Below are 19,885 nucleotides of genomic sequence, written 5' to 3' on the forward strand. Positions count from 1 at the left end.
GTCCTCTTGACTTCTGTCTTCTTCCAACTCAACATGCTTTCCCCCCATTTCTTGTTGGCAATTAGACAAAACCCAGAATCACTGATCTGCAACTGTTATTTAATTGCTATATATTAGTAAATAACAGGGTTTTTCAATTCCAATGTTTTTTCCTGTTAAAGGAACATGAAGAAGCAAGTGTTCTTCCAGCTCATACTAGTGCCTACGAGCCAATTTCAAGATGTGGTGACTTAGACGTCATCTTTGATTACAAACCATCGAGCCAGAAATTGGTGGTGACTATTGTCGAAGCTAAAGATATCCCAGACAAGGACCGCAGTGGAGCAAGTACCTGGCAGGTACACACAGTCCTGATGCCCAGCAAGAAACAGCGAGGGAAGACAAGTGTCCAGAAAGGGCCTAACCCATTGTTCAAGGACAAAGTGACCTTCACTAAGCTGGCGCCTGAAATGCTGTGCAGTTACGCCCTCCGGTTCCGTCTCTATTCTGTGCGCAAAATGATGAAGGAGAGAATGATGGGCGAGCAGTTGTTTTATCTTAGCCATCTCAACCAAGAGGGGGAAATGAAGACCACGCTAGTTCTGGAACCAAGGAGCAACTTATGTGTAAGTAGAATTAAATTGGGGACAAATTACTAAAGTTCTTATTGCATTTCCTTTCTCTGGGATAAAAGAGGATAGTTTACAGCCATGAACTACATACTGTTCATAAACTGAATGGTCAAAATTGACCTATAAAATAATTCTCACGAATTTGACTCAGAAAAGCTATAAATAGTTAATGGTATGAAATCTAGTTCCCACCCTCAGATGTTTTAGACTTCCCTTCAAACATTTGAAATCCAAAAACCTAGTGGTATCAAAACCTGCAATAGTAAAATGGCATGCATAGACTGACCGTACATACAAGCTGGTATGAAACTATGGGTACATGCAAAGACTTCATACAAAAAATGGGTATTGAGGAGATTTTCAGGATGGGCAAAACAGAATGAAAAAGGTGATGGATCCTTGATGCTCTTTGAGCTTGGTTGTTTTCTTGCAGATGTTTCATTACCCAAACTATCACTGATGACGATACCTAGTTTGGGTAATAAAACATCTGCAAGAAAACAAGAGCACCCCGTTTCAACCATAAGCCCCAAATATTCTCCTTTATTGGTAAGGAAAAAAGTGAATGATTATTAATAAACTAGGGAACTTATTTCTCTGAAGGCATATTGTGCATGTTGAGAACATGTTGGGTACTCACATGATGGCTATGGGGAACTACAGGGTTCCTATGGCAAATGGAACCAATTACAAAGTATTGATTCACTATAATGTAATCTGCCTGGCCTTTCTGATTTAAAAAGTTGTTTGTGGTCTGCCATGCTGTATGAATCCAGCTATTGCAATTTACCAAATATGCATTCCATTGTAATAAAATGATGGGTGCCTCTTGCCACCTAAATAAACATGTAAGGTCAACCTGGTAGATGGCATCTGTGAACTGAGGTATTTAACTGTGAAAGATTATGCTGCCGTTTTTTTTTTCTGTTTTAAATTTATGCCAGACACACATATCACAGTTGCAATAGAATGACCAGGGTAGTTTTCTATATTTTTAATTTTAACTGCCTGTTTTAGTGGATATCTCTGTATAATACTGAAGAATTTTAATTTCTAATTAATACTTTTTGTTGTTGGCTTTTTTTAAAAAAAATCTCCTCATCCACAGAGTGGAGGCTCCCAACTGAGTCTCTCGGCCATCTCTCACAGTGACAGTGCTTCTTCAACCCAGTCTCTGTCCCATGGAGGAGTTCCAGAATTGCTAGTAGGACTATCCTACAATGCTACAACAGGCAGACTGTCGGTTGAGATGATCAAAGGCAGCCACTTCCGGAACCTTGCCATTAACAGACCACCAGGTACATAAAAAATATGACCTCCTGGGCTCATGGATGTAGAACGTGGACTATCATTGCCTTGCTTCTTTGATAAGAAAAAAGAACCACCCTACAAACACTGGGAGGCATTTTGAAAGAAAGGCCTAACCTTGGGGTGTGTATGTCCCATTTGTGAATCCAAATAGGACAGGGGTGGGGGGGCGGGGGCGGTGTTGCCTAAAAAATCTGAAATGTAATTAGAAATAATAGAAATGTGCCTGTTTGTGGGAAGCAAGTCCTTTCTTTTCCTGAACTCTAGCATGAAATATTTAGGATTGGGTTTGCTCTGCTCCTCAAGACCAGTTTAGGTTCGAGAAGGAAGGAAGGACACAACTTCTCTATTGTAAACCCTAAACGCTTTGGTTTTCCAGGATCTAGTCATATATTTTCTTCCAAACCACAAAAAACATCTTCTGCCATTTGCGCTTCTCTTTTGGCATTTCAGTACAGAATTTTTGAGGAATGTGATTTCACCCTTCAGTTTCCAGTTTGGTCATTCAGAGCTGCCTATGCTTCAGTAGAGTCAGGTTGGGTGTTTAGGGTAATTTTGGCATTTCTGAGTAATGAGTTGCTTTAGCAGCTATAGAGCTAGACCAGAATTGGTGGTTACATTAGACCAGGTAGGAATGTTTTTACCTGACGTCTTGGGCTAAAGGCTCCAGGACAATGTTTTTCAACTTCCTCTGGCTGGGAGCTGTGGGAGTTGAGGTCCACACATTTGAATTTGCTGAAGTTGAGAAACACTGGCCCAGGGACATCAGAAATTTGGCTATGGACTAGAATGGCCTTGGACTAAAAGCTGCTTTGGAGAAGGTCAGCTAAAGGATAGAGAAGTTGGCATGGTATGTTGGCTCGCTAGTTTTTCAAGTATTTTGAAAGAATGCTTGATTTCTTGGAAATCTTTCTTCAGCTTGCCAGGCACCTTTAAGCACAATCTGTTACATTAGATCCAGACACATGTTATTTTTCTTCTCTTTCCCAGTTGTCTCTTCTGATATATATTTTTTTTGAAATTGATTAGGCCAAGAGAAAGAGAAGACCAAGAATGTATCTCTGTGAGGATTTTAAACATTTGTTTCTCTTTTTCTTTTTGCTTGAATTACTCGATTTTTTTTTCTCTTCCACTTTTCCTAAGGAATACACACAAATGCAGGAACAGTATTTCTTAGTATGATTTCACTTTCCCCCACTACTTAGTTTGTTTCAGCTTGCATTTTTAAATTATTTTGTTTCTCCTAAAAAGAATGTACAATAGTGCACAGTATAGGATTGGAATGAGATGATTTCGTGCATTGCTAATTAATGCTTACGGAAAGGTGCTGTGAAAATGCTTTCTTTTAAAACCATAGATTTAACTGTGAAATAACAAACAGACAACAAAAAGGTGTGTGCCTAACAGTGCACAAGACACTGACTAAGGCAAAAAAAAAATCTGCCAAGAGAGTGAAACAAAACCAAGCCCCAGGCATTACAACTCTTCAAAAGAAAAAGAAAATCCAGGTTTCATATGATAATTAGAGCCTTGCTTGCCTGTGTTGATATCCCCAGCTTATTATCTCTACTGTGCAAATATAATAACAATAATATGCAAAAGAGCACATTTCTGCAGTGAAAAACACCAATCTGAAATGCTGGCTTAGACTAAGGATGGGACTTCCTCTGAAAAAAACCAAATATAATTGAGATGTAACCTTTGTCTGCAGAAGATATTATCAAACATGTTTCACATGGCAAAAGGTTGGAAGCGTAGGAGATATAAATGAGTCAAACTTCCATTGCAGCAAGTACTGTAGCTTGTTATAGTGAAGCCATTGTCTTCTGGGATGTGAACAATGGAAAGATAAGCTAGTTTGAGTCATAGGAGATTGGCTTGCTGCCTTCCAAATTGAGCTCATTATTTTTTTAAAAAAAATCTTATAAAAACTGTAGTTCACATTTTTAGAAGTCGGAATAAAGCCTGCCTGCCTGCCAAGTAAATTTTTGGATTAGAGGATGGCCTTTTTTTGAATATGTTGTAACACTGCCATGGAATAAAGTCTATCTCAACCCAGCTTGGTGTTTAATTACTTGTCTGGTTGCCATAGGCTAGAAGGAGTTCAAAATTGGCAATTGTACTGTGCCGGTTGAGAAGGATCTTCTCTTAGTTGGCTCAGAGGAGGAAGGCAGTTTCTTCTCACAAATTTGCTAGGAGACCAGTGGCCTAAATGTCCATGGTTGTCACAGGAAAGCCAACCCAAATAGAAATACCAGGATAAATATTGTTGCAGGACGTAATGAAAAGGATCAACCTATTACGTTTTTGACATGCTGTCAAGGGTGAATCCTAAGCCTCAGGGTCAGGTCTACGTTATTGATACGTTTTCTAGGGCTTATAGTGAGGCGATTTGCTAGAATTTTTTTGCCCAGCACTTGATGTATTCTAGATGTGTCCAGTTTGATAAATACAGAGAATATATATTTCAGAATGAATAAAGTTGTGGTGGACAGACAGCTGTATTGTGTTTTCAGGCAAGGCTTCCTGGTGGAGCATGGAAAATAAAGACCAACGCCTTGTCCCAAGTACTGAGATAGTCATATAGATTTAATAACACTTACTGGCCCAGCCCTGCAAAGCAAATTCAGTTTCTTCAGTGCATCATATAAAACTGTTTTATTTCCTATATTTAGCTTCTGTTCTGTTTGCTTTCTGCTGAAGCATGTGATGTTATGAGGAGCTGATTGAGTCAGCAATATGAGGGCCAAAGTTCTTGTGTTCGCTAAACAAGCAGTGGGTGTTCTACTGAGCCCCAGCTGAAGATTTCTGCCCCGTTCCCAGTGAGGAAGATCAACCTCCATCATGGTGTGCCTTCATGTTCATCATGGCAAGTCCCATCATGGCAATCATATTCCTTTAAATTGGAATTTCCAGCCAGGGATAATCTGTTTTTTTTTTTTTTCTGAACCGATAAATTACTTCTGCACAGAATAGATTCTATAGAGTTGTTCCAAAGGTGTTTTTTTTTCCCAAAAGGCAACAGACTTTCTTATTTTGTTTTTTTTTCCTTTGAAAAAGTTTTGCTTCTCATCCAAGAAGCTTCTTCAGTTCTAAATGACTGGAGGGGAATTCTGTCAAGTTGAGCAATACATTATTTTGGTTAAATTGCCTACTGGAAAGTAGAAGGCTTTTTTTAAGTTTAGGCTCACCTTTGGCTCACTGGGACTAACCCTCTTTTGTTTTATGGTGCTTGTGGAATGTTCTCCATGAGAAACTCATTTGGTGCTACTATTTAGGGGCTAGTGAAACATCTATATTTGTTTTATTTCTTTTTTTTATTTTTATTTTTATTTTTAATTTTCAAAACAGACACAACACAAAGAATCCTCCTTCTTTACATGCTGTAGAAAGTGTATCAATTGGTTACAAAAGACTTTCGTGCATCTCTTCCACAGTCATCAACCATAATTCATATTAACTCAAGTACTTTAACTCAGATATATTTATACATATTACCATCATCATGCCTCCATTTTCATTGTTTAAACGTCCTTCATTATAAAATATATCAAGATTTAAAACATAGCCACATACTGGCATTTCATTTGCTATTTCTAAAATCCTCCAATAACACTGAATCCTTATGACCTATTCTAGCTAAACATATATAATATTTAGTAACAAAAAATTCTAATCCTCCTTTCCAAATCACTGTTTACAATTTACATCTACTTTCCTTATGTTGTACCCATGCATATATATATACATTGTTATCATTATCCTTCCTTTATTTGACTGTGTCCTTTATCATAACATTTCCCCCCAATAAACAAATCTTAACTAAATTTAACTTAATTATTTTTATTAAGCTTTATATATAACAAAAAAAATATAGTCTTCCTTTCATAGGTAGCATTCAATATTCATATCCAATTATTACTTATCATAGTAATACACATGTATACATTATTATCACTATCAACTATTTATTTAACTATATCTATTGTCACTAAGTCTAACTAGTTTTAGATTGTACCCTTTCATCTATCAACCTATATCTTTCCAGTAGCAAAACAATCTCATGTCTTCTGCCATTTGTAGTATCAGTCCTCTAATCATCTCCTTAATCAAATTTGTATGGACTCCTCTTTGCAACTCATTGCTTATTAAATATCTCATGTAGTTTCAATGCCCTTCTTCTGTTTCCTTAATTAGCTTATCTTTAATTGTCAGTGGCGTTTTCAACAATGTTGCTAACAAAATTTCTCTCTTTAAATCCATAAATTCTTTTATTTTTTCTTCTTCTGTATCTTGCCATCTGGGGTAGAGTTCCCCTCCATTTAATTCCTCTTTCCGTGTTCCACTCTTTCCATTTCCAGACACAAGCCAATCACCATAGGTATCAGCGGATTTAATTTCTTTATAGTCATTTTTCTCTTCGGTTTTTAAGACTCTGACCTCCACTTTTTCCACTTGATAAACATCTCCAACTTCTTCATCATATTTTACTGTTAGATGCTCTAGATTTTCCAACTTCTTCTCTGTCCTCTCAAATGTGTTTGATAATTTCTGAATTTCTAACAGTATCTTTTGAAAACTTAAAGTTTCTTTCTACTGTTGAGATTGTGCCATTATCTCAAGCTGACAAACACTGCTGCTCTGGCTTGTAAGGTTTTTACAAGATTAAGCATAAATTCACAATAAGGTCTTATTTTCACTTTTTCTGGTTAAAGGCATACTTCAAAGGAACATCTGTATGCTTTTCTTCTGATATCACTTTCTATGGACAAAACAGTGAGACCTTGAAGTGCCAAGCCAGAATAATCAGTGAGGAAAGTAAAAGTGTTCTGTTTCCAATACACAAACTTCCAGCCTCCGAGTAGCAGTGTCGTCTTTCCCTCTGTTGTTACAATTTTCTTTGTTGCTTTATGCTTTATCCTCCTCCTCTATATTTGTTTTATTTCTGTTGTATCACAACTTTTTCTCCTGTAAATAACAGTCTTGTAAAATGAGAGGTGTGCTGAGAGAGGAGAATAAGTGACAATGAGTTTCCATGGCTGATGTGGACTTGAACCTGTTTTTTTTCCAGTCTTTAACCAATATACCATACTGGCCTTTACTGAGTATAAAATTTCTCTGCTGTATTTCTATTTTTTGGGGTTTATTTCCAGAAACTTTATGCCATCCTTCAGGAGAAGCCTCCAGAGAATGCGCCAGGCATGATTAAAAATAATATTTTATGTATTTAATATGATACGTGTATGTGCTTGCCTAGGGTGTTCTGTTCTGAAAGTTGAAAGATAGCATGTATGTATGTATGTATGTATGTATGTATGTATGTATGTATGTATGTATGTATGTGTATGTGTATATATAGAAGAAGATGTTGGATAGCCATTTGTCTGAAACAGTATAGGGTTTCCTGCCTAGGCAGGGGGTTGGACTAGAAGACCTCCAAGGTCCCTTCCAACTCTGCTATTGTATTGTATTATGTATGTATGTATGTATGTATGTATGTATGTATACATGCATGCATGCATGCATGCATGTACATACATACATTGAGCAGAGAGGATTGCTCAAATCATCACATGGCTTCATTAGAAGAGAAGAAGATGGTCATTCCCCAATACACATATTTGTGGTTCGAAAGAAGCTGGTGACCATGCATATCTCAACAGGCTACAATTGATTGAAGCTTCAGTATTTTGGACATCTTGTCTGGGAATTTATTTCCGAAACATAAATTGTAATCCTGAACATATATTAAATTCTTTTTTCCCTAAATGGCTTCATTTCTTTCTCATACAATATATACACAGGGCTATGTATGCATATAAGGGACGCGGTGGCTCAGGGGCTAAGATGCTGACTTGTCAATCAGAAAGGTCAGCAGTTCAGAGGTTCGATTCCCTAGCGCCGTGCAACAGAGTGTGCTCCAGTTACTTGTCCCAGCTTCTGCCAACCCAGCAGTTCGAAATTCAAGTAGAAAACTATGAACACCTCTGGTGGGAAGGTAACTGCATTCCGTGCACCTTCGGCATTTAGTCATGCCGGCCACATGACCACGGATACATCTTCGGACAGTGCTGGCTCTTCGGCTTTGAAATGGAGATGAGCACCGCCCTCCTAATTTGGGAATGACTAGCACATATATGCGAGGGGAACCTTTACCTTTACCTATTTATGCATATATACCTTAAAGTACAGATGGCCCTTGTTCTTATGGCATAAATGCATACAATAAGTAATGAGAGAGGACAAAACTCTTTGAAAAGAAGCAGGATATCCTTGGTTTTAAAGTGTGCCTGCCTGTTCATACCTGAAATGAAATTTCATGCCTTATCTTCAGTATTTATTTGTTTGTTTGTTTGTTTGTTTGTTTGTTTATTTATTTATTTATTTATTTATTTATTTATTTATTTATTTATTTTACTGTGCTTCTAGACCGCCCCCTCTCCCAAAAGGGAGTCCATGAAAAGAATATAACAAAATACAATAAATAGAATTGAATATGTACAGTTAGAATGGAGGAGGTTAAAAATGGAATTAAAAAGAACTGTACAGAGCCAATATATATAAATATAATTATAAACCCCTAAAATACATACAGATTAAATTAAAAACAATACCCTTAAAATAACCAGTTAATAGTACATTTACCAGGAGGAACAGTTGTAGTTATGCCAGGCCTGCTAATCGGAACAGGTGAGTCTTCAATTTTTGCCGGAAGGAGCGGAGGTCAGTAGTGGTTCTGATGTCGGGGGGGAGGTCATTCCAGAGGGTTGGGCCCATCACAGAGAAGGACCTACTCCTTGGTGTCGCCCGTTGGCATTGCCTGGTGGACGGCACCAGGAGAAGCCCCTCCCTGTGTGAGCGAATTGGCCGCAGGGATGTATGTGGGAGGATGCGATCCCGAGAGTAGAATACTAAAAAAAAAAGACCCAATCCATAAAGAAAAATGTAGGCTTTTCATATGATGTAATGAAAAGCCTACAGGCTGCATTTTAAGAGGACATCCTAGGATAAGCTTGTAAGAAAATTGCTGCATATTCCTAAGCATTAATGTTTGATTTATTTGCTTTTTGTATGATGCCATGATTTCAATCAGCTAAAGCAAAATGCTTTAGGCAACCTGGTGGCTTCTCTGTATGATATATTAAAAAGAGAAACAAGCAGGCATATTTTCTCTAAATAAACAGCAGGGTGACTTTGGGGCCAGTCACTCGCTATCCATCCAACCCACTTCATAGGGTTTTTGTTGGGAATATAGGAGGAGGAAGGTGGGAGTTTGCCGTCTTGAGTTATTTGTGAAAAGAATAAACACAGGACAGAAATAAATAAATAAACTTTTACCACTTTAATGTTGCCTGCAGATAGTTATGGGAAACTCTGCCTTCTGAACTCTGTCGGTCAAGAAATGTCTCGTTGCAAGACATCTGTTCGACGAGGACAGCCCAATCCTATCTACAAAGAGACGTTCATCTTCCAAGTTGCCTTGTTCCAGCTCTCGGACGTCACCCTGATGATCTCCATTTACAATCGCCGCAGTATAAAGCGCAAAGAGATGATTGGCTGGATTTCTATGGGTCAGAACAGTAGTGGAGAAGAAGAGTTAAGTCATTGGCAGGAGATGAAGGAATCTAAAACACAGCAAGTGTGTAGGTGGCATATGCTCCTGGAGTCTTAATGGAAATCTCAGCAGTTTCAATAGGTGCAGGGCATCCGTCTTCCTACCATTTGACACACAAAGGACTATATCATCAGTTTCTATTATAACTGGACTTCTGATGCTCTTCACTAATGGAAGAGCATTAGTGAATGCTCTTCATTCTGTTAGGTTATTGCCCTTGTATTTTAGTTATACAAAATTGCTTGAAGTAACAGGTGAGCAAATTGGGTTAGAACTGTATGCTCTCCCTTCGCCCGTCAAGAATTGAGATTGAGTGTTCAATATCATCCCGGTATCTTCACTGGTAATGAGATTTGCTCTTGGCCATGTCACTGTAAAGAGCCAAATTTGGTTGGGTGAGGTATGTGCCTTTGTTGTGAGGAAAGCCTGCAAAAATGATCATGAAATAGTGATCATGAAAATGGTATACAGTGGTACCTCGGTATTCATCGTTAATTGTTTCCGGGTGGTGCGATAAGTACGAAAAATGATGACTACCAAACAATTTTCCCCCTAAGGAATCATGTAAATAAATGTAATGCATTCCCAAACCAAAGACAATGCACATATTAAGGCAGTATGTAAAAAGACAGGGTTCTATATCATTACTTTCCATAAGAAATAACCCCCAAAATAAACACTTAGATTAAATAAAATAAAAACTTCACTTTACCTGTACTGATGGTGAGGGAGCTCAAAAATTCAGACCACACAAGTTAGCATAACACTGCAAAGGGATGTGCACAGGACAAGAGCATGCTTAACACATCACCCTTTGTTTCACCTGGAAAAGGTAGTGAGTCATGAGGCAACTGACACCAACAACAGTTCTAGTTTTTGCATTGAGTACTAAACAAACGATGAGTACTGGGACAAAAATTATCTCGTTAAAATGTGTTGAGCACCAAATTCAATGAGCTTCAAAGCAGTTGAGTACCAAGGTTCCACTGTATTTGGACAGTTTTGTGGGATGGTTTCTGGCCTAACCCACTCAGTCCTAATTCTCTGACTGCAATAAATAAGATGAATTTTGATTCCTGACAAATAGTCATTTAAAATTTTCTCTTTAGAAAAAGAGACTTCCCAAAGGCTTAGCTTGAACCATGTGCACATATATCCAAGATATACCAGATATGTGTATATTATCATTAATGCAACTTAATCATAAAATAACATTGAACTTGGAGTGTCCAGTGTGCTGCTTTTACTGTATTTGTTCCCCCCCCCCCCAGAAAGATAGCTGTATTTCAACCTGGCTGTTGTGGCTTTTAATGTCCATGACAGCAATGAAATAACATGTGGATGTGGGATATTCCTTTTAATATATAATGTTCTTTTCTCTTAGGAGCAACCAAACACTTGTGCTTTATATTAGGTTCTCCATAGGCATGCATGTGTTATTACTGTTATCACCATGGAAGCCAGTTCTTAGCAGTTCTAGCTATATGAATGCTAAAAAAAAAGAAATCAAGAGACTGGATGCCTGCAGTATTGATAGCAACTCTCTTGAATCTAGTGCCATCCGAATGTGCAGAACTTTAATTACGATGTTCTTGACTAGGAAGACGTCTGATTGGGAAAGGTTGATTTTAGGAAAATATAGAGCTTCAGGGATTATTTACATAGATGATAGTGGTAAAAAAAGACACTTTCCTTTCAGAGGTGGCATTCAGCCGGTTCTCTCCGGTTCGGGTAGCGGCGGCTGCGGGGGTCTCCACCCACCCGCCCCGACGTAATGCGCGAGCACTACACATGCACAGAAGGTGGTGTACATGCGCAGACACAACACGTGTGAGCAAAGTGAGCACACGTGTGTGCGTTCACATTAGTGAACCGGTAGGGAAGGTAAGTGAATCCCACCACTGCTTCCTTTTGTTAGGAGACTCTGGAATGTACTCAGATACCTTTCGACCACTCCTGAAAATTGACTTCTCTGGGAGGCAACATAGGAGCTTTTGCAGCATGCAAAAAAAAAAAAAAGTTTTGAGAAACAGACTATTTTAATGAACTTGTAAATAAACTTCAAAACCATCTTAGAAATGGACCAGCGTGTATATTTATAATATGATGCTGGTGATGGGAACTTCCTTATTAAAACAATTGGGGGGGGGGGGAACCTGTTACAGAACACTAATTCACCATACTACTGCCTGTCCTCCTAGGTATCCCATCCTACTGGACACCATTTAGGGTCCTCAATTATCTTTGTCTTTTGGGGGATCCGCTTGGCACATTTTCTAATTCTACAGGGGTTTTGCAGCTGCTTATTGTTTCTATATTATAAGGAAGCTTAAAGGGCCATTTGAATCTCAAAGGCATTGTTAGAAAAGAAAAATGAGGGTTGGAGGCTGGTACTTGGTTTTATAGCATAGCTTGTCATATTTTCCTGATATTTTTATTTTCCTACATTTTATATTGTTCCCATGTTTTAATAAAATAATTGTTCTTAAATGTAAAAAGTCCAATGGGACAGGGAGCCTGAGAAATACCAAGGAAAGTGAAGTATCTGTGGATACTTTACCTCAGTACTTCACCTCAGTAGGTGCCGTGTTGGGAACAACGAAAATAGGCTGTCTGGATATAAAGCTTTCCTGTCCAAGTTCCAAGCTCTTTTCTAAAGTGCTGGAGATCGAATTCAGCATCTTCTGCTTGGAAAAAATTTACAGTAGACGGCCACTAAGTGATGGGCTTTCTAGAGGAATGTCCCTTTTAGGTTTTTGCGCAAACATTTTACAAAGTGATACGTCGTTATGGCTGGTTTCTCTTTCAAGAACAAAAATTAAAATAGGTTGATTGAAGAACTGCATACCCATGTATGAGAACAGAGGAATCTCTTTCAAAAGGCATACTGTGGATTATACTTTTATTATCTAAAAATTTAGAAGGCTTCTTTGCTTCATAAATATTCTTTTCCTTACATGGAAACGTGCAGATTTTATTGGCGGAAACTCAAAAAAATCAATTGCTTCTGAGAGAAGAGAGAGATCAAGTTTTCTTGATAATGCAGATGAGATCAAGAGCCTAGTACTGCATGCTGCTCATCTTTTTTTCTTTTTAAAAATCTGTTTATTCAATGGGGAAAAAAATCGCTTGCTACCATTCCGGAACCGGGGTTAGAGAGGACATCTCACCAATGTCTCCTTTTTCAAGCTGCATGCCAAAAATGTATAGGTTGCATTTTTTCACCCTCTGGAAATCACCCAGGGGCCCATAAGCTATGAGTAATCTGTGTTGCACTCTGTTAAATAGGAAATAATAATGTATCCCAAAGCATCAAAGAGTTCATCTTTTAACAACAGCAGATACAGCATGTTAAGGCAGCTTCTCTTTCCCTGCATTGTTCCAAAGGTTGCACAGGAAAGTTCCTGTTTGGCACCCATCTCACGGAAACAGCTTGTGCAATCCATCTCTGAGGACCTCCTGTTTTAATTGCCTGCCAAATTCACTAGGGAGAGTGCCAACGCCAGGGTGGATGAAGGGGGCTTCTGTTGGAACACATGATGAATCCCTGCTAATTTGTGATGCCAAAAGCCCACCTTTTCATTCAGTGATGGATCTGTGTAAAAGCAGACAAGTCTGCAGTGAGATCCTTCAAATGCCTCTCTCAATAATTTTGCCATGCACGTGGATCTATAATTCTCCAGGCTGTGCAGGATGGCTATGTATCACCCTAATTGAATTCAGCTATAGTGAGTTGCAGAAAAGCCGGCCAACTGAGATTTATAAACCATCATTTATGGCTTTAGGGTGAATCCAGCCAATTATGACCTAAGAAACCATGGACAAACAGTGTTTGACGATAACCAGTGAAATGAGTTGAGTTTGGAGCTGCTTAGGAAGTAACTTGGCCCAGGAACAGAAATTACTTTAAATTTCATTTCTAGGAAGAAGGTAAAGGTTCCCCTTGCGCATATGTGCTAGTCATTCCTGACTCTAGGAGGCGGTGCTCATCTCTGTTTCAAAGCCAAAGAGCCAGCACTATCTGAAGATGTCTCCATGGTCATGTGGTCAGCATGATTAAACGCTGAAGGCGCACGCACCACTATTACCTTCCCAGCAAAAGTGGTTCCTATTTTTCTACTCGCATTTTTACATGCTTTTGAACTGCTAGGTTGGTAGAAGCTGGGACAAGTAACGGGAGCTCACTCCGTTACACAGTGCTAGGAAGAAACTGGAACTTAATAATGGCCCTTGTAAGTCTTTTTTTTAATTAGGAAGGCATCTGTTGGGGGGGGGTCAAAATGAGCAAGATGATGATTGTGGCATTGCAATGGATGTCTCAGCCTGTTTATACTTGCATTGACATTAGCAGACACCCACAAAACGGATTTGATTTGCATTAGGACAACTGACTTGCCCTCTTGCTCTTTTTGACCTACAGAAAGATGCTGCTAGATGCAGAAGAAAATAAATAGTATGAAGTAGGGCAGAGATGGAAAATTCAGAAGAAATTGCCAGACAGTTGAGTTACCTAAAAGCACAGGGGAAAAAGTAGACACTTAAACTGCATGGGGCCACCTGACTAATCTCAAAAAAATAAGCAAGATTGATTCCAGCTACTACTTGTATGAGAGAACACCCCAGGAAATTCCTGGGCTGTAGGTCAAACTAGAAGCTTTTTTTAAAAAAAAAAATCTAGGAAGAAGGGATTAGTAAACTGATTTTGGTTTTTGCCAAAAATTCTGATTCCTCCCACAAAGCGTCTTCAGTCTCCATTTAAGCACTATAGAGATAAAAAAGGATGGACAATTTTTTAATGCTTCCACTCAGTTGGATACGTTTTCAAGACTTAAAGGTTTTTCAAAGGAGTTTTGAGCAAAAAAAAAATTAAAGGCAGGCAGAGAGAGAACACTATGAAGGTCTTAGGAGATTTCCAGAATTGCAAACTATATTAAACATAGTTCTTTGAGCTTAATTCTGAGACTGCATACCACCTACAGTGAAGAGCAGAAAATAGTTCATGGTTTTCTCAGAGAACCAGCATGCCATCTTGCCATGCTATTCTTCCACTAGAGAATGATTTGCCAGGCAATTATGTCTCAGCCCGCCTTACAGGCAATCCTCGAATTACAACAGTTTGCTTAGGTTACTAACTTATCAACCGCAGTGATTCACTTAACACAGCGGTGGGTTCCTGCCTGTTCTAATCTCTTCTATAGAATAGGTTCCACAAATCTACAGTGCCGTTTACAACCGGTTCTAGCTCCCTCCCCCCGCCCGTCCGCACATCATCAAGATGAAGAGCGAGAGGAGGAATTCTGGGAGTTGAAGTCCACAAGTCTTAAAGCTGTCAAGTTTGAACACCCTTGGGTTTTTTTTTCTAAAGGGTTAGGGGTGCAAGGGTCTTGTAACTTGACAGCTTTAAGACTTTTGTGCTTCAAATGCCAGAGTTCCTGAGCCAACATTTTGGTTGCTAAGCAAGAGCGTTGTTAAGTGAGTCTCACCACATTTTATATGTTGGCCACGCCCACCCAGTCATATGACTGCCAAGTGACTCCCACTCGGTCACATGGCTGGAAAGCCACTCTCACCCAGTAACATGGCCAGCAAGCCACTCCCACAAATCAGGCCACACCTACAGAAGAGGTTCTAACAAAATTTGAAACAGACCACTGACAACTGCAGCAAGAAAAGTCATAAAATGGGGCAAAACTCAACAAATGTCTGTCTTAACAACAGAAATGTTGGGCTCAATTGCAGTCATAAGTAAAGGACTACCTATATTTTGTGTGCTTCCAAGGAACTGCCATGTTTGGTTCCCAGATTAAGATCTTGTAATCTAAGAGTAAGAGACTGTTCTGCTAGAATCTTTTAATACAGAAAATGTGACCACAACAAAACCAGATATTGAGCTCATCTTTCTGCCTAAATTTTGTAATTCCATATAAACCCCTTTGCTGCTTCTTGGAACAGCAGATCTTTACATGCCATATTTTTTGGACTATGAGACGCACCTGTGTATAAGATGCACCAAGATTTTGAAGAGATAAGTAATAAAAAAAAGTTTTTGTCCTCCCCGGCCCTCAGGAGCACTCTGCAGGCTTCAGCAGGGCTGGGGGAAGGCCAAAAAGCCCCCGTTTTGCAAAACAATGGCCCGTTTTTCACAAAAATGGGGGCATTCCTGCCTTCCCTCAGTCCTGCTGAAACCTGCAGAGTGCTTCTGGGGTCTGGGGGAAGGTAAAAATGCAAGTTTTTCGCAAAAGTTGGATACGGGGGCATGGCTTCAGGCGGCCAAAAATGGTTGTATTCAATGTATAAGACACATTTTCACACTCTTTTGGAGGGAGGGGGAAGGTGCATCTTCTACTCCGAAAAATACGGTACTTGCTTAGGAGTAAGCCCCATTTTTCAACTCCTTACCATCTGTTCCTAATAATATCTGCATAAGATTTGCTGTACATGTACTTCTGCCATTGGGGAAGGTCTGAATAGAGGCATTTTTTAGGTTATCATAATTCAGGTCTGTGCCAAAAGGGCTTTACATTTCATACTCTTTCCAAGAGCAACTATATAGAATATTTTGAAAACAAATCTCCCCAAATACTGGGTATTCTGTCTATATATACGGTATGAAAGACACAATGGCATATTGAAGGTTGAAGTACGTTAAATATTGGATCCCATGCAAGTCTACATATGGTGCTCCCTCAATTCAGGTAGAATGAGAGTAAGGGGATGTTGAACGCTTGCAAAGGCAGTTGCTTAAATATCCTTCCTGTTTCTGTTGATCCCTGTGCAAGAGTGGTCTAAATGGATCGTATATAGATTCAACCTCTTCTCATTCAACTTTTTTTAAAGACTTGCTAAAGCACAGTAGAGCTGAGCAGTGGATTTATAGAATAGAAGCCTCGGTTATTACAAGATCATTTCTTTAGGATTAATAAAAGCACAGTTTATAGGCAATATCTACATTTTAAAAAACAAAACAAAATTTACTTGTGTTCTGGCATATACAACTAACCTTGATTAAATGTTATATTACTTTTTATTGATGAAAATTAAATGTACATTTCATGTTTTTTTTAATTTTTGCCTTGTGAAAGATGTATCTAAATGTGCAGTATTAAACTTACAACATTTCTGTTAATTGTCTAGTGGAAGTGTCACTTTTTTTATCTGTTACACCATTCTCAAACCTTCATAAAATGCTGTGAAGTTCAGAAATTCACCAGAATTGCAAGATGTTTTAGGCCTTGGAGTGTAGAGAGGGGGAACTAATCAGCGAGAATGTCAGACCAATGTTTGTTCAATGGGAGGAGAGCCTTGACTTCAGTCTGTTTATTCATGTACACGTTGAACTCAATGATGTAGAAAAGAACAGAAACAACCTCCCAGTCAAGCAATACTGACATTGAACTGATACCTGCAGCTTAAAATTATATTCCAGTGAATTAAAAAAATCTTGTTGGATAATAACTGGGGTGATGAGTGATAAGACCACAAGAAGCCATGTATGTATGTATGTATCTTATCAGTAGTTGGTTACGACCGGTATGCCCAGATACCATTCCGTTCCGGTGCTCTGGAGGGCCCACTCACCCACCCACACTTCTTACCAGTATTTGAAGTTTTCGGAGTTCATGCGCATGGAGCATACAGTGCTTGCGCGACGCTCCACCGAGCAACTGGAGCGTCGCAGAGGCATCGCGGAGCATCACGGGCGGTAAGTACACATGTACACATGTGGTGGGCGCCTTTCCCCATTGCACCATACCGGTTGCACCAGGATCCGGAACCCACCACTGGTATGTATTTATGTGACTTCTATGGCTCCCTATATCATATTAAGACTCTAGGAAGCTCACAGTATACTTCTGCATATTTTAATAATATTAATTTGTTACATTTATGCTGCCCAATTCCCAGCAATTCTGGGCGCTTTACAACTGTTAAATTTTTTTTACAAATGAAGAACAACACAAAGAGCACAAAAGTAGTGTCAGCTTTGCTGCTAGCACAAAACACAGGAAAAACAACAGCAAAGAAAACAAACCTGGATGGGAATAAAAAGAGGAAAGGGTTGATTGTCTTTGCCAAAGGCCTAAGTGAAGGGTTAGGTCTTTAGGGTGCTTCAAAATGGGGGAGGAGCAGTGGGAGGTTAAATCTTGCAAGGGGAAATCTCATTTTAGAGACATTATTATTTAGTTAGTTAGTTTGTCACTCATGTACAAGATAACAGGAATAAGAATAAACATGAATAAGAACACGGGAAATGGGTACAAATAAATGGAGAAATTTGAACAGGGGCATTAGGCACGTTGGTGCACTTATACATGCCCCTACTGACTTCTCAGGAATGGGGTGAAGTCAACAGTAGACAATTGAAGGTTAAAGTTATGGGGGTTTGGGGATGTAACAACAGTCAGGTAGTGCATTCCAGGCATTGACCACTCTGTTGCTGAAGTCATATTTTCTGCAATTTGTTGAGTTTTACCTTGAGTTTGTATCTATTGTGTGCTCGTGTATTATTGCAGTTGAAGCTGAAGTAGTCATTGACAGGTAGGACATTGTAGCAGATAATTTTGTGTACTACGCTTAGGTCAGACCGTAGGCGGCATAGTTCTAGGTTGTCCAAGGCCAAAATTTCGAGCCTGGTGGCATAAGGTATTCTGTTGAGAGTAGAGGATTGGAGAACTCTTCTCGTGAAAGTCCTCTATTATATATTTATTATAGTATATTATATAATATCTATTATAGAGATGATACCCTCTTGTAGTCTCGATAGATGACATTGCTTAATTGAAAGCACCCAGAGTACAAATAGTTTTTACTGTTGTAATCAAAGTCCTTAAAAAAAGTTATATTAGAAAAAACTCTAGTATGGAAATTGTTAGGTAAAAATAAGAGATGTTTTCTATCTAACACCAAATTACAAATACAGGCAATCCTCAACTTACGACCATAATTGAGACCAATTTTTTGTTGCTAAATGAGACATTTGTTAAATGAGTTTTGCCCCACTTTTCTTGTCACCGTTGTTAAGTGAATCATTGCCCTTGTTAATAACCCAGTTGTTAAGTGAATCTGGCTTCCCCATTGACTTTGCTTGTCAGAAAGTCACAGGAGGGAATCGCATGATGTGGGGACCCTGCAACTGTCATAAATATGAACCAGTTGCCAAGCATCCAAGCCTTTGTCATGTGACCATAAGGATGGTCATAAGTGAAAAATGGTCATAACCCACTTTTTTCAGTGATGTAATTTCAAATGAACTGTTGTAACTCGAGGATTACCTGTATCACCCTTGATAGCCACACGTAAGCAGAAAACAATGGTGTCCCCGAGAGGAATGGCAATGCCCGCACATTTGTGGGGTTATAAGTTTATGTGGTATCTCACACATGCATTTAAGGGGTGCAACACTGCCTCTCATGTTGCAGATTTCGTATTTCTCTTCATCTGGACGTATAAAGCAAAAAGAGCTGGGTTAGGCATCCCATTTGCTATGCTGCAAAGGTGGTGGGTGTCAGGGTTCCAAGAAACACCCCCAACAAAAGAAGACTCCGAGGCTTGAGTTTCCTCAAAGTCCCATTTTATTAGAGGTGTCATATTGGCACATCTGGAAAAACCCAAATCTGAAAGTTTCCAGGTTTTCCCCACCCAAAAGAAAGTTCAAGCCCCTGCCCAGCACCCACATGTCCATCACATGATCCAATCAGGCACCATCCAAAACTGGAGATGCCTCTTAGTCACCTCATCACAGCTGCAGGGCAAGGTGACCTTGACTCTCTGAGAAAAGAAGGTTGTTTTGACTATATATCACCGACACTCTGTATAATCCCCCCTTCCATTTTCCCACAGTAGAAAATGTGGCAGGCCTGAAGTCCGAAAGGTAAAAGATGGCTTCCAGGTCTGACAATGGGGGCATCTCACAAATAAGGTTATTGCAAATGCACGGATGATTAATCAAGGAGAGAATGATAGCGTTGTCGCAGGTGACCTCACAGTGAACTGGCTGACCATGGACTTGACCATTCTGTTTTTTATACTACAGCCATAAACAATCCTCGTGCTATTCCCTTTCTATAAGACTTTTCATTATGCTGGGGCATTTGACCATGATTCTTCCTGCTCCCTATTTCGTGCATTTGCAAAAAAAAAAAAAGGGATACTAAACAACAGTTCTGGTTTGGATGCATGGAGTGGCAATACAATATTCTGCAAGTAAGGAAGTTCTCTGTATTAATTTCTTCTGTTTAATTTATAATTGTATGCATTCTGTATCACGCTTCAACATTTAACATCAGAATAAAAATAGGAAGGATAGGAATATAGGGGTCTCTACAGATGAGCCAAAATTGTGTAATCTGTC

The 19,885-nt window shown here is 39.2% G+C and overlaps 1 protein-coding gene across 5 annotated transcripts in view; it reads left to right on the plus strand.

Annotated features, from left to right (window-relative positions):
- The window catches only part of SYT16 (synaptotagmin 16), a 121,267-nt gene extending 106,492 nt beyond the window's left edge, over window positions 1-14,775 (plus strand). For 2 of the 5 annotated variants that reach the window (XM_081969202.1, XM_081969201.1), the window contains exons 4-6: window positions 162-605; window positions 1,720-1,909; window positions 9,278-14,775. In XM_081969202.1, the coding sequence (XP_081825328.1) occupies window positions 162-605; window positions 1,720-1,909; window positions 9,278-9,591 (948 nt within the window). In that variant the 3' untranslated portion in view covers window positions 9,592-14,775. The remainder of the gene's footprint in view (window positions 1-161; window positions 606-1,719; window positions 1,910-9,277) is intronic. The other 3 variants (XM_081969203.1, XM_081969204.1, XM_081969205.1) reach the window with 3 other exon arrangements.
- The last annotated feature ends 5,110 nt before the right edge of the window (window positions 14,776-19,885 follow it).

This window comes from Natrix helvetica (assembly GCF_964273705.1).
Source record: "Natrix helvetica genome assembly, chromosome: 1".
NCBI lineage: Eukaryota > Metazoa > Chordata > Lepidosauria > Squamata > Natricidae > Natrix > Natrix helvetica.